The sequence below is a fragment of the Lottia gigantea genome (genome assembly GCF_000327385.1).
Source record: "Lottia gigantea unplaced genomic scaffold LOTGIsca_160, whole genome shotgun sequence".
Taxonomy (NCBI): domain Eukaryota; kingdom Metazoa; phylum Mollusca; class Gastropoda; family Lottiidae; genus Lottia; species Lottia gigantea.
Window position 1 is genome coordinate 188,868 of NW_008707966.1, and position 13,642 is coordinate 202,509.

A 13,642-nucleotide genomic window follows, 5' to 3' on the forward strand; every position below is an offset into this window, starting at 1 on the left:
TAGTTTTCACCGATTCTGATGAAACTTGGTGTGATCATTGGAATTGATAAGATCTCGGACAAGTTCTAACTTGACGCATTTTCGATGAACGGTTTTTGAGTTATTGACCTTGACTTTGTAAAAACGCATCAATATTTGTTAAAAATAGTTCGTGAGCAGGATTGAAGCTACAGTTTTCAACCGATTCTGATGAAACTTGGTGTGATCATTGGAATTGATAAGATCTTGGACAAGTTCTAATTTGACGCATTTTCAATGAAAGGTTTTTGAGTTATTGCCCTTGACTTTGTAAAAACGCGTCAAAATTTGTTAAAAATAGTTTGTGAGCAGGATTGAAGCTACAGTTTTCAACCGATTCTGATGAAACTTGGTGTGATCATTGGAATTGATAAGATCTCGGACAAGTTCTAACTTGACGCATTTTCGATGAACGGTTTTTGAGTTAATGCCATTAACTTACGAAAAACGCGTCAAAATTTGTTTGTGAGCAGGATTGACGCTACAGTTTTCAACCGATTCTGATGAAAAGTGGTGTGATCATTAGAATTGATAAGATCTCGGACAAGTTCTAACAAGAGATATTTTTGATGAACATTTTTTGAGTTATTGCCCTTGACTTTGTAAACACGCGTCAAAAGTTGTTTTTTGCCCTTGATTAGAGCTGTGTGATTTAATTGTTTAATTCGTACTTTAGTCACTAAAGACTGTTTTATTATTTCTGACAGCTGCCAGTGGGCGTATGTTACCTTGCAACGCAAGCTATCTTTAAAAGTAATGGCGTGGGGAGTTGTCTTGACTGGCAAAGTTTCTAGCGTATTGCAAACCATGCTCTGCGGGCTTTCTTTAATTGGTTGATATATGCTGTTTTAAAGCTAGAGTTATTAGATATTGTTATGCCTAGATACGTATAGGTGTTAACAGTCTCAATGGGGAGCGAATTAAATGAAGTTTGGAAGTTAATTAAATATTTATTCTTTTTTTGGTAAATTATAAAATGTCAATGCTTTTGTTTTTTCAATGTTAACATTTAGATGCCAAAGTGAGCAAAAGTCAGATAAATGATTAAGTCCACTGATTATACTCTTATTGGCCCAGTTGGCCCAGAATTGAAATGTTATGAGGTAGTTTTGCTTTAATCTGACTACTTGTTTGTTATACTGTAATATAATAGTAGCAACACACAAGTTGTCATTTATAGTTTAATTATGTTTAAAAATATACCCATTATAGTAGTAAAAAATTATATGCTCTACTTTCTAACCTTGAAAATGAAAATAAACATAAATGAACTTAATTACTTTCTCTCTCATGTAGCATTTCTATGTATCATTAGGTTGGAAGGGGAGGAGGGTTGTGTTGTTTGTGCGTAGAGGTGGTTTTGATGTGAACCGCTAAACTTCATGATACTTGATGGTGTTAAACTTCATTTGTGAATTTAATTTTGGGAAAGGGATGGTTTTTTCTTCTGTTCTGATCTGAAATCAGATAAAATAATAAGTTCAGGGCCCTGTTTCTCAAAAACTCCTACAACTTCTCAAACGCCATCGTAAGTGTCACGAATAATCTTACGATAAAAAAATGTCGTACGATCGAGATGTTAAACTGCGCAATACCGACTTAGTAGCAGATGACAAATTGTCTTTGGAAGGTGAGGTGACAAGAAAATCTAACTGTACGAAAAATGAAAAAAGTAGTCTGTAGGCCTATTTTGGCAAGACCGTTTTCCAAGTGAAGATTTTTAAGTGCTCTAAAATTTTGATTCCACACTCAGTGAAACTTAATGATGACGTTATCGCTGTTTTGATGTCATCGCTAAAGTGAAGAAAATTGCTGCTGTCAACTGAGACGAAGGCGAAAAATCAAGAAGGTGGTCAGTGCCACTTGACAATTTCCTGCTCAGTCAAAGACACTTCGGGATCAAATCTGATGTCAAATGTTCCTTTTTTCCCATTAAAAACAGTTAAACATTGTGAAAAAAGACCATTTGGTTCTACCACCTGATAGTTACGATATATTTGATCACTCTTAAGTTTACACCAGAATTAGTCGTAAACGTATGATATTTTGATCTTACGACTTACGACCTACGATTTATTGTAAGATGTTTTTAGAAAGGGGCCCAGGTTTTTATACACCCTAACTGGAGATCCGTCTGTCCACATTTCTTGTACAGCTTTTATCTGATCTTGATGAAACTTGGTATGTATGTATATATTGATGAGATCTCGGTCAGTTTCAGAATAGGTAACAATCGGATGAATGGTTTCAGAGTTATTGCCCTTGACTTAGTAAAAATGCATTAAATTTGGCATAAATTTTTATCCGATCTTAATGAAACTTAGTATGCATTATATAAAGATTATTAGTTATAATTTCTGACAGCATGTAGTGTATGTTACCTTGTCTGGCAAGTTATCTTTAGAATATGCAACTATCTCTTTTGTTTATAAACATTCTCTTGTAAACTTGTTATCATCCAAAATGAAAAGAATTAAATTTTAAGGTTTTATGTTATTTTACTAGGATTCCTGTAATGGTTTTTGTTTTGTAATTGTATTAAATTTGCATATTTTCAGGAACATGTATTTGAAAAGAGAGGAAGATTTCTGTTACAAACTACAGTTAGTAACCAATATGGCGAACAGAGTAAAAACATCACAGTGGTAAGGTTGCTTAACTTTCTCTCAACCTGGTTACCCTGTGTCAGTGATTCAGGTGTGCAACAGGCTGTGCACTTAAAAGATCCCTTGGAAGTCCCTACAGTTTGAATCTAAAAAGAGTAGGAGAATGCTGCTTTCCTGGCAGAAGAAAGAACGACAATCTGCACAGTGTTTACTATCATCATTAGGTGCAGAAGAGTAGGATCCATAGAATAGGTAATAGAAGCTTTAAAAAGAATTATTTATCAAAATCAAAATCAAATGACTATTTCTTCATTTCTTAGGTTGTTGTGGATCCCCTCATGGAAGAAGCATTCTTTATTTTGGAAGAACAGACCAGTACGTTTGAGAAAGGGACGCCTATTAGCTTTCTGGTTTCATTGGAGACCACCATAAGACCCAACACAGTGATGCAAATTAATTTTGGAAATGAAGACCTTGAAGAAGTTTCTTTAGGAGAGCATCAGTGGAATAACCAAACCAAAGAATATGGATATCGTCTCGATTATTTAGGTCTTGTTGCTAGCTATGGAGAAGGCTGTAATCTGACCATAGAATTCCAATACCAGTATGATCAGCAGGGAGTTTTCATGCCATCCATAATGTTTGACAATCAAACAGAATCATTGACCATGCTGGATGAAAACATTATCATCCTCAATCGTCTGGTTGGATTAAAAATATTCTCACCCAAAACAACTGCTATCAATACTAGTACCGAATTCAAACTCATCTTTGAAAAGAGTTCCTTTAATATATCAGTGTTGTGGACCATTGCTGCTTCGTCAGGTGATATCTCTGATCAAATGAGATCCAATTCACCCCACTTACCTTACTTGTTTACCCATCCTGGTAGATACGTGATCCATGCTAATGTATCAAACGCCATAAGCAAAGTGTATTCAAGCTTTGATATATTGGTTCAGGTTCCAGTCAGCGAAATTGATATATCTTGCAAACCAGAACAATATTTAGTCAACGGATCCCAAATTTCATGTTATGTCCAGATTACCCATGGAACTCATGCATCTTTTGTGTGGAGCTTCAATGATCGTTATGGACTGACGTTTGTGGACACTTTTGACCTGACATCATACTCCAACCACACCTTCTCCCAACCGGGATCATATCAAGTTCAAATCACTATCTCTAATGATGTAAGTCACAGAACCAAGATTTATCCACTGGTAATAGGAGTTGAGAATATTCTTCATCAAGTCATGCTGATTCAACAATCGCCAACAGTTTTAGGAGAGTCGACACGATTTAAAGCTGGAACGCATGATACCACTCCCAACGCAGAAAACATCCAGTTTGAATTTGACTTTGGTTCTGGTCCCAAATCATTCAAGGGTGAACAAAAAGACGGAGAATTTGAAATGAGTCATAGATTTGATGAAGCTGGTATTTACAAAGTTGTGGTGTTCGCTAGGAATAACATATCAGAAGTCAGTACGTCTGTGATTGTGTATGTGGAGAAACCAGTAGATCATGGGATTGCTAGAATGTTACTTCCGGCTGTTGTCCATCTTGATTCCATCTTTATCATTACTTGTCAAGGTAAATACAGTTTTTTTTATGTTTCTTTGCTTGTTGGTTTGATGGTCATCTCTTAGTGACACCCATAAAACCAGAACCACGTATCGGGCATGAAAAATATTAACATCATCATCAGCTGTAGTCAGTATTGATTATTGCTATAAATATCAACATCATCCAAGGTACAGCTCTTGAGATAGAAGCGTTCAAAGTTTTAAGAAAATGGCAACATTTTTTGCTTTGACGTCATCAAGTGCGATATTATTTGAAACCATTAAATAAGTATATAAATAATCTGAAATAATATATTGCCGTCACCCATGTCCGTCCGTCCGTCCACAATTGCTCGTAAACTTTCTACAAGACGCAATTCTTGACGGATGTGGACAAAACTTGGTGTGAGTGTTTGTAATCACCCAAGGATGAACCCTATTGAAAATCAGAAGAATCGAAAAATATTTAGTATGAGTTATTGCCCTTGTTCTTGAAAACGCTTTCAATTTTTACCTCGTAAACACTATAGGAGGCACAATTCTTGACGGATTTTGACGAAACTTGGCATGAGTGTTTGTTATCACCAAAGGATAAACTCACTTGAAAATCAGAAAAATCGAAAACTATTTAGTATGAGTTATTGCCCTTGTTCTTGAAAACGCATTCAATTTTTAGCACATAAACACTCCAGAAGGCACAATTCTTGATGGATTTTGATGAAACTTGGTAATATTATTTAGTATCACTTCAAATAGTTCAAAAGAATTGTATGTCTAAAGGTAGAATATTTCATACTGGTAATTGTTACTGTACTGCTAAATATTTTTATTTAAAATCAAAGCTGCCAGTGGGTGTATATTACCTTGCTTGGCAAGCTATCTTTGCAAAAATGTTCCAATTTATATTCATTAGTTAAACATGGAATATGCAGATCCAATGCAATGCTAATATTGCAGTAACTATTACAGTTTCTGCTGAGTACTTGACAGAGACTCATACTTTTTTCGGAAGTATGAAAACAAACAGGGCATTCAAAGAACACCCTGCAGTGAAGGTCTGTCTGGTTTGGTTGTCATTTCAAAGAGGAGTACATGCTTCTATAACACTACAGCCCTAATTATATGCATGTTTACATTAGATATCTGTGATTCCTGTAAATATAGAAATGTTTTACCATATATGATGCTAATAGTATATAAGGGATTTATAATTGCTTAAGTTTAATAGCGGAAATGCAATAATGATAGATGTCTAACTGAAGTAGGAATGGTGCAAATCATGCTATCAGGGTCCCCAATACATCCTTTTAAAAATATCTGTCTTGGATTCCATTGGAATTTAAAATGATGATAAAGTATAATGTAATGTGAGAAGGGATATTTCTATGTACAGTGAATGTAAATATGGAATTTGTATTTTTCAGAAGAAATTTGCCAGAGAGATAACGTAATTTATAAATATCAGTTTGATGATATTGATGATGTCATAGTATCAAAATCTCCAGTCATCTTTCATAAATTTACGTCACCAAATCTTCACACTCTAAATTATACGATGTTCAACCAAGGTAAGTAACGACTATATATATATAGACTGACGATGGCTGCTATAGAACTTAGAAATGAGAGAGGGAGGGGTGGGGCACTCTAAGAGATTCTAAGAGCTAAACAAACTTGCTTTCTTCCTCTATCAGATGACCTTTCATTTTACCTTCTTTCATTTTCTTTCCTAATTTTTCCCATTTTTCCCTCTGGTCTTTGGGAGGGTGGGCAGTCTTTAGAGCAGCCACTTTATACTTATGAGAAAATATCATGTGGATGTATTGTATCAGATATATATTTTTATTTTCAAATGCTTATATGTAAAATAGTACTCAATACATCTATTGTAGAGAGATATAGAAATACCACTGTTAAAATAGTACTCAATACATCTATTGTAGAGAGATATAGAAATACCACTGTTAAAATAGTACTCAATACATCAATTGTAGAGAAATATAGAAATACCACTGTTAAAATAGTACTAAATACATCAATTGTAGAGAGATAGGGAAATACCACTGTTAAAATAGTGCTAAATACATCTATTGTAGAGAGATATAGAAATACCACTGTTAAAATAGTACTCAATACATCTATTGTAGAGAGATATAGAAATACCACTGTTAAAATAGTACTCAATACATCAATTGTAGAGTGATATAGAAATACCACTGTTAAAATAGTACTCAATACATCTATTGTAGAGAGATATAGAAATACCACTGTTAAAATAGTGCTCAATATATCAATTGTAGAGAGATATAGAAATACCACTTTAAAAATAGTGTTCAATACATCAATTGTAGAGTGATAAAGAAATACTACTGTTAAAATAGTGTTCAATACATCTATTGTAGAGAGATATAGAAATATCAGTGTTAAAATAGTACTCAATACATCTATTGTAGAGAGATATAGAAATACCACTGTTAAAATAGTACTCAATATATCAATTGTAGAGAGATATAGAAATACCATTTTAAAAATAGTGTTCAATACATCAATTGTAGAGTGATAAAGAAATACTACTGTTAAAATAGTGCTAAATACATCAATTGTAGAGAGATATAGAAATACCACTGTTAAAATAATACTCAATACATCAATTGTAGAGAGATATAGAAATACCACTGTTAAAATAGTACTCGAAACATCAATTATAGAAAGATTTAGAAATACCACTGTTAAAATAGTACTCAATACATCAATTGTAGAGAGATATAGAAATACCACTGTTAAAATAGTACTCAATACATCAATTGTAGAGAGATATAGAAATACCACTTTAAAAATAGTACTCAATACATCAATTGTAGAGAGATATAGAAATACCACTGTTAAAATAGTGTTCAATACATCTATTGTAGAGAGATATAGAAATACCACTGTTAAAATAGTGTTCAATACATCTATTGTAGAGAGATATAGAAATACCACTGTTAAAATAGTGCTTAATACATCTATTGTAGAGAGATATAGAAATACCACTGTTAAAATAGTGCTCAATACATCAATGGTATAATGATGTAGAAATACTACTGTTAAAATAGTGTTCAATACATCTATTGTAGAGAGATATAGAAATACCACTGTTAAAATAGTACTCAATACATCAAGTGTAGAGAGATATAGAAATACCACTGTTAAAATAGTGTTCAATACATCTATTGTAGAGAGATATAGAAATACCACTGTTAAAATAGTGCTTAATACATCTATTGTAGAGAGATATAGAAATACCACTGTTAAAATAGTGTTCAATACATCAATTGTAGAGAGATATAGAAATACCACTGTTGAAATAGTACTCAATACATCAATTGTAGAGAGATATAGAAATACCACTGTCAAAATAGTGCTCAGTACATCAATGGTATAATGATGTAGAAATACCATTGTTAAAATAGTGTTCAATACATCTATTGTAGAGAGATATAGAAATACCCCTGTTAAAATAGTGCTCAGTACATCAATGGTATAATGATGTAGAAATACCATTGTTAAAATATGTAGAGAGATATAGAAATACCACTGTTAAAATAGTACTCAATACATCTATTGTAGAGAGATATAGAAATACCACTGTTAAAATAGTACTCGAAACATCAATTGTAGAGAGATATAGAAATACCACTGTTAAAATAGTACTCAAAACATCAATTGTAGAGAGATATAGAAATATCACTGTTGAAATAGTGTTCTATACATCTATTGTAGAGAGATATATGTTCAGTCATTTTCTTAGGGATGTGGGTCTGGGTATTAAAAATGATCATTTATATGCAATTAGTACAAAAATGACAGAATTTTTAAAAAAATATCCAGATTTATGCAAATTGGCAACATACTCACTGTACACATAGGTACTGATTTGGATATGTAAATAAAGACATCAGAGTAAGTCAGTGGACTTGAAGGAAACTAAAAGAGGCAGTAGAATGACAAATGAGTTTATTGATATTTTGCTTTGGCCTTTAAACACATTTCAGCAATTATAACATCTAAATTACCAGATAATTGATAGTGAGTAGATTTCAAACAAATATTACTCAGTTAGTCAAGAGCTTCAGTCAGTACACTCTGTTTTTACAATGACACCTTCATAGGTACATAGCCTTTTTTTAAAATTTGTATAATTGTATATGTGTATAATTGCCAACATTTTGGATTATGGAAATTACAACAAAACTATCAGTTGGAATATAAAACATTTGACAGAATTTATTTTCATTTATAGGATTGACCTAATAGTGTTCATCAGAATTTGACATCATTCAGGTTTCCGACATGTTTTGTCATAGTTTGCTCCTTACATTTAGATATTGAAACATGGCCATAATGAAACTCTTACTAAAGTTTATTAAATTTGATATTTAACTTAATGGAACATCTTCTCAACTTGAATCTGAAATTTGTATGAATGTTCATACTGTAATGAGCCTTCTTTAGGGATTTTAAATTCCTTCTTTTTTTTTTGTCTAAATCAGGCCCTATTCCTGGGAAAAGGGTAACAGACTTTGTTTTCTAACTCTTGGCTAACCACATACTAAATGTAATATGAAAATTTTCTGTGCAACAGGAAAGATATTAGCAATGATGTGAGAAAATAAACTATAGAGGGTATTTATTGACAAATTTTTCTCGAATTTTCTTTTGCACTACTTGTAACAAAACACAAATGCAGTTGAAAATTTCTATTTTCAAAATTTGATACCATTCTTAGCCGAAACTAATTGAAATAATTATGCTTCTTGATATGAATTTATAATATTTGTATTGTAATTTCCGGTCTTAATAATGATATGTTGGTACTTGGAAGATAACAATATATTTACAATCCCTTCTTTCTTGTCTAACTTCAATACTGTAATCTTTATAACCTTTATTTATTACTACTTTACATGAATATTCTCTACCAGTCCTTGTCTCAAAACCTTAAGGGAGTTGTAAAGAGGTTTTCTAGACTTTTATGTTTATTGGAAACACTGATAGCATCGATTTGCACCATTTTTCAGTCAGACGTCTGTGGTTCTTGCACTTCTACTAAAACTAAACATTTTATGGTGTCACCATGACAAAGAACTTAAGGTATTTTTAGCTACTGACGTCTGACTGAAAATTAGAATGGTGCAAATCAATGCTATCGTTGTCACTGATACTGATATCAAGATTAAAAACAAATATCTTACTAACCCTTTAATATTTGTTATCAATTTTAGATCTCATATATTTTCTTATCTACACTGGAAGTTAGTGTTTAATGACATGATTGTTCATTGCACACTTCTTGGCATTGTCAACCTCGTAAGCCTTTTCAGGTGCAGAATAGCAGGGTGTAAAACTCCATTTCATTTCATATCATTATATTTCAATTCAGGGTATATGATGTTTCAGTTTATTTACATTCAATGTTCAAGGTATACTTTTTCGACCTATTCAGACTTTAATCAATTATGCTTGGTCAGTAAATTTTGCGATCTAGTGAAATATTTTACAAGGTCTATAAATCAGTTATAAAAAGATATAATAAATAACAATAATTTAGACTATTTACTTCTAAAAATCCATATAAAACTTTTAGAGACACTGGTAGTTATATTTTCTATGATCAATAAACTCATTTCACATTCTACTGTTTCTTTTTCTTACCTTAAAACCTATTTAATACTGTCTTTACTTACTTCTTAAAGCATTGAAAATAAAGATATATATATATATGATACCTTCACATGATTAAAATATCAAAGTTAAGAAGTGCAGACATGAGAACAAGAGATCTAGAGCTATTTGTCAAACTTCAGTAGAAATCAGTAGAAATTGATCAGTTGTCTGAAGATCACTTCTTGTCAAACTTCAGTTGGGATATGAGCTGAAATTGATCAGTTGTCTGAAGATCACTACTTGTCAAACTTCAGTTGGGACATGGGCTGAAATTGATCAGTTATCTGAAGATCACTACTTGTCAAACTTCAGTTGGGACATGGGCTGAAATTGATCAGTTGTCTGAAGATCACTACTTGTCAAACTTCAGTTGGGACATGGGCTGAAATTGATCAGTTGTCTGAAGATCACTACTTGTCAAACTTCAGTTGGGACATGGGCTGAAATTGATCAGTTGTCTGAAGATCACTACTTGTCAAACTGCAGTTGGGACATGGGCTGAAATTGATCAGTTGTCTGAAGATCACTACTTGTCAAACTTCATTTGGGACATGAGCTGAAATTGATCAGTTGTCTGAAGATCACTACTTGTCAAACTTCAGTTGGGACATGGGCTGAAATTGATCAGTTGTCTGAAGATCACTACTTGTCAAACTTCAATTGGGACATGGGCTGAAATTGATCAGTTGTCTGAAGATCACTACTTGTCAAACTGCAGTTGGGACATGGGCTGAAATTGATCAGTTGCCTGAAGATCACTACTTGTCAAACTTCAGTCGGGACATGGGCTGAAATTGATCAGTTGTCTGAAGATCACTACTTATCAAACTTCAGTTGGGACATACATTGAATTAGATCAGTTGTCTGAAGATCACTACTTGTCAAACTTCAGTAGGGATACAGTCTGAAAATTGATCAGTTGTCTGAAGATCACTACTTGTCAAACTTCAGTAGGGATACAGGCTGAAAAGTGATCAGTTGTCTGAAGATCACTACTTGTCAAACTTCAGTTGGGACATGGGCTGAAATTGATCAGTTGTCTGAAGATCACTACTTGTCAAACTTCAGTTGGGACATGGGCTGAAATTGATCAGTTGTCTGAAGATCACTACTTGTCAAACTTCAGTTGGGACATGGGCTGAAATTGATCAGTTGTCTGAAGATCACTACTTGTCAAACTTCAGTTGGGACATGGGCTGAAATTGATCAGTTTTCGGAAGATCACTACTTGTCAAACTTCAGTTGGGACATACATTGAATTAGATCAGTTGTCTGAAGATCACTACTTGTCAAACTTCAGTAGGGATACAGGCTGAAAATTGATCAGTTGTCTGAAGATCACTACTTGTCAAACTTCAGTAGGGATACAGGCTGAAAATTGATCAGTTGTCTGAAGATCACTACTTGTCAAACTTCAGTTGGGACATGGGATGAAATTGATCAGTTGTCTGAAGATCACTACTTGTCAAACTTCAGTTGGGACATGGGCTGAAATTGATCAGTTGTCTGAAGATCACTACTTGTCAAACTTCAGTTGGGACATGGGCTGAAATTGATCAGTTGTCTGAAGATCACTACTTGTCAAACTTCAATTGGGACATGGGCTGAAATTGATCAGTTGTCTGAAGATAGCACAGTGTGAAACTCAAAATATGTATTTGTACTTTATTAGTAATTGTGAAATGAAAAGAGTTATCATGTTTTCTGAGACACCCTGTATATAAGCAATGTGTAGGCTAACCAGAATATATTTAGAACATCCTGGTGTAACACACAGGAAACCCAATCTACTGGGTGGGGCAAACAACAACTTTCTTTTATTATTACAATAGAAACTTATCAAAACCTCCCTCTGAACTTCAATCTGTTTCAACTTTATTATAATCTCTTTTATCCAGTCTCCATCTTACAGTATTTAATCCTTTTTATCCAGTCCTTTTCTTACCCCCTTTATCTCTATTGTTCAGTCTCTTTCTTACCTAGTTTAATCTCTCGTATCCAGTCTCCAGATCTTGGACAAGTTCGAATTTGACGCTGAATGTTTTTTTAGTTATTGCCCTTGACTTATGATAGAGACTACAGTTTTCATCCGATTTTAATGCAATATGGTGTGATCATTTATAATGATGAAAAACTTAGTCAAGATTGGATTTGATGATTTTTCAATCAACAGAATTTGAGTTATTGCTCTTGACTTAATAAAAATGCATCAAAATTTGTTGGCTTGTTAACGCCATAGAGGCGACAGTTTATGTCTGAATTTTATTAAATTTGGTGAGTTTGATTAAATCAATATCTTGCAAAAATTATATTTTTGGTATGATTTGACACAGATTGGTGTCCTGTTTCTTACCCCATTTTTCTCTTTTATCGAGTCTGTTTCTTACTGTTTTCAATCTCTCATATTCAATATCTTTTGTGCACTGTTTAATCTCTTTCATCCAGTCTCTTTCTTAACTAGTTTAACTCTTTTATCCAGTCTCTTTCTTACCCTACTTGCCTTTCATCTGTTTGATGAACCTTGTTCATCCACATGTTTTTCTTGTTTTTTCAGTTGGTAGTGTGTCTGAGCAATTTAAGTTTGAAATTGTTAAAATTTTAATTGCGCCAAAAGTCATTCATCATGCCATTGTTTCAGTTGGTGAGGAGGTGGATTTTAGGATCATTGTGAGTATTACTTTTTGGATTTGGTTAAAAACTAAAATTATGAATTTGTATTAATTACCTCTGGGACCAATTCCTAGGAAAATGTCTATACCTGGTTATTAGATGATGTATGTAATAAGCCTGAAGCGTTACTTTCTCAGACTTGGCCAGTAAGACTTAACTGGTGTAAATCTTTAGAACAAAATCTCTTTAAATTCTTAGGTCTAAGTGTTTTTGAGTAATTGCTTGTAGTTTTATGGATTTATATGATTATACAGGGATTCTGTTGTATAGGTAGGACACCAGGTAAGTCAACTGATGAATATATATTCTTATTGACCAAGTTTGAGATTTTAAATTTTATGTTCATTCTAAGAGGTAGTATACCTTTAAGTGAAAACTAAGTAAAGTATGTGAATGTTTGATATTGTAGGGTATAGAGTACTGGGAGAGAATAACTAGTAACTATAATGACAATACAGAGGATATCCAACTCTACCCTATAGACAGGTCAGTTCCTTTTTCTTTCATAACATTCAGGGTCAGACTGAAGGGTAAGTACCAGGGCCCATAGTGGTCAACAAATTTTTGGAAAGATTATCTTTTGTTTGGTGTTTTAAATTGTTATTGAGTGCTTGTTTCATATCTTCACAATTTTTGATATGTTTAAATTCAAGGGTCACACCACCTGCTTTCCGTGTCTCTTACCTAGAAAGATTACCCATTAATCTGAGGTTCAAGAACTGCTCAGTCCACCCTTGTGTACATCGTTATCTTTCAATTTCCAAAATTTGAGCTTTGAATTGTATTTAATCTCTTATTTCACAAATATTCAAACTAATATAGTTTAAATAGCATGACATATAATGTTTTTGGGTCCATAGAATTTGCTAAAATTTAAATACAAAGTTGTATATTTTGTAAGATAAATCATAAATCTTATTAAAGATAAGAAGAACATAAAATAGAGTAGGGTTAGGTAGCCAGCTTAAAGCACTTGTACTGACCATTGACTTCTTTGGCTTTTTTTTTAATTCAAAATTTGTTCCCATATGTCTGTCCATCTTGTGTTCATATATTTGATGAGAGTAAGATAAT

At 33.1% G+C, this 13,642-nt stretch overlaps 1 protein-coding gene across 1 annotated transcript; it reads left to right on the top strand.

Moving 5' to 3' along the window:
* Positions 1–1,578: 1,578 nt before the first annotated feature.
* On the top strand, positions 1,579–13,339 carry LOTGIDRAFT_173468 (hypothetical protein; the record flags this gene model as incomplete). Its single annotated transcript, XM_009051202.1, has 7 exons — positions 1,579–1,653; positions 2,577–2,663; positions 2,945–4,220; positions 5,617–5,760; positions 12,453–12,565; positions 12,978–13,054; positions 13,222–13,339. The coding sequence occupies 7 exons, from the start codon at positions 1,579–1,581 to the stop codon at positions 13,337–13,339; spliced, it is 1,890 nt and encodes a 629-aa protein (XP_009049450.1).
* Positions 13,340–13,642: the final 303 nt, after the last annotated feature.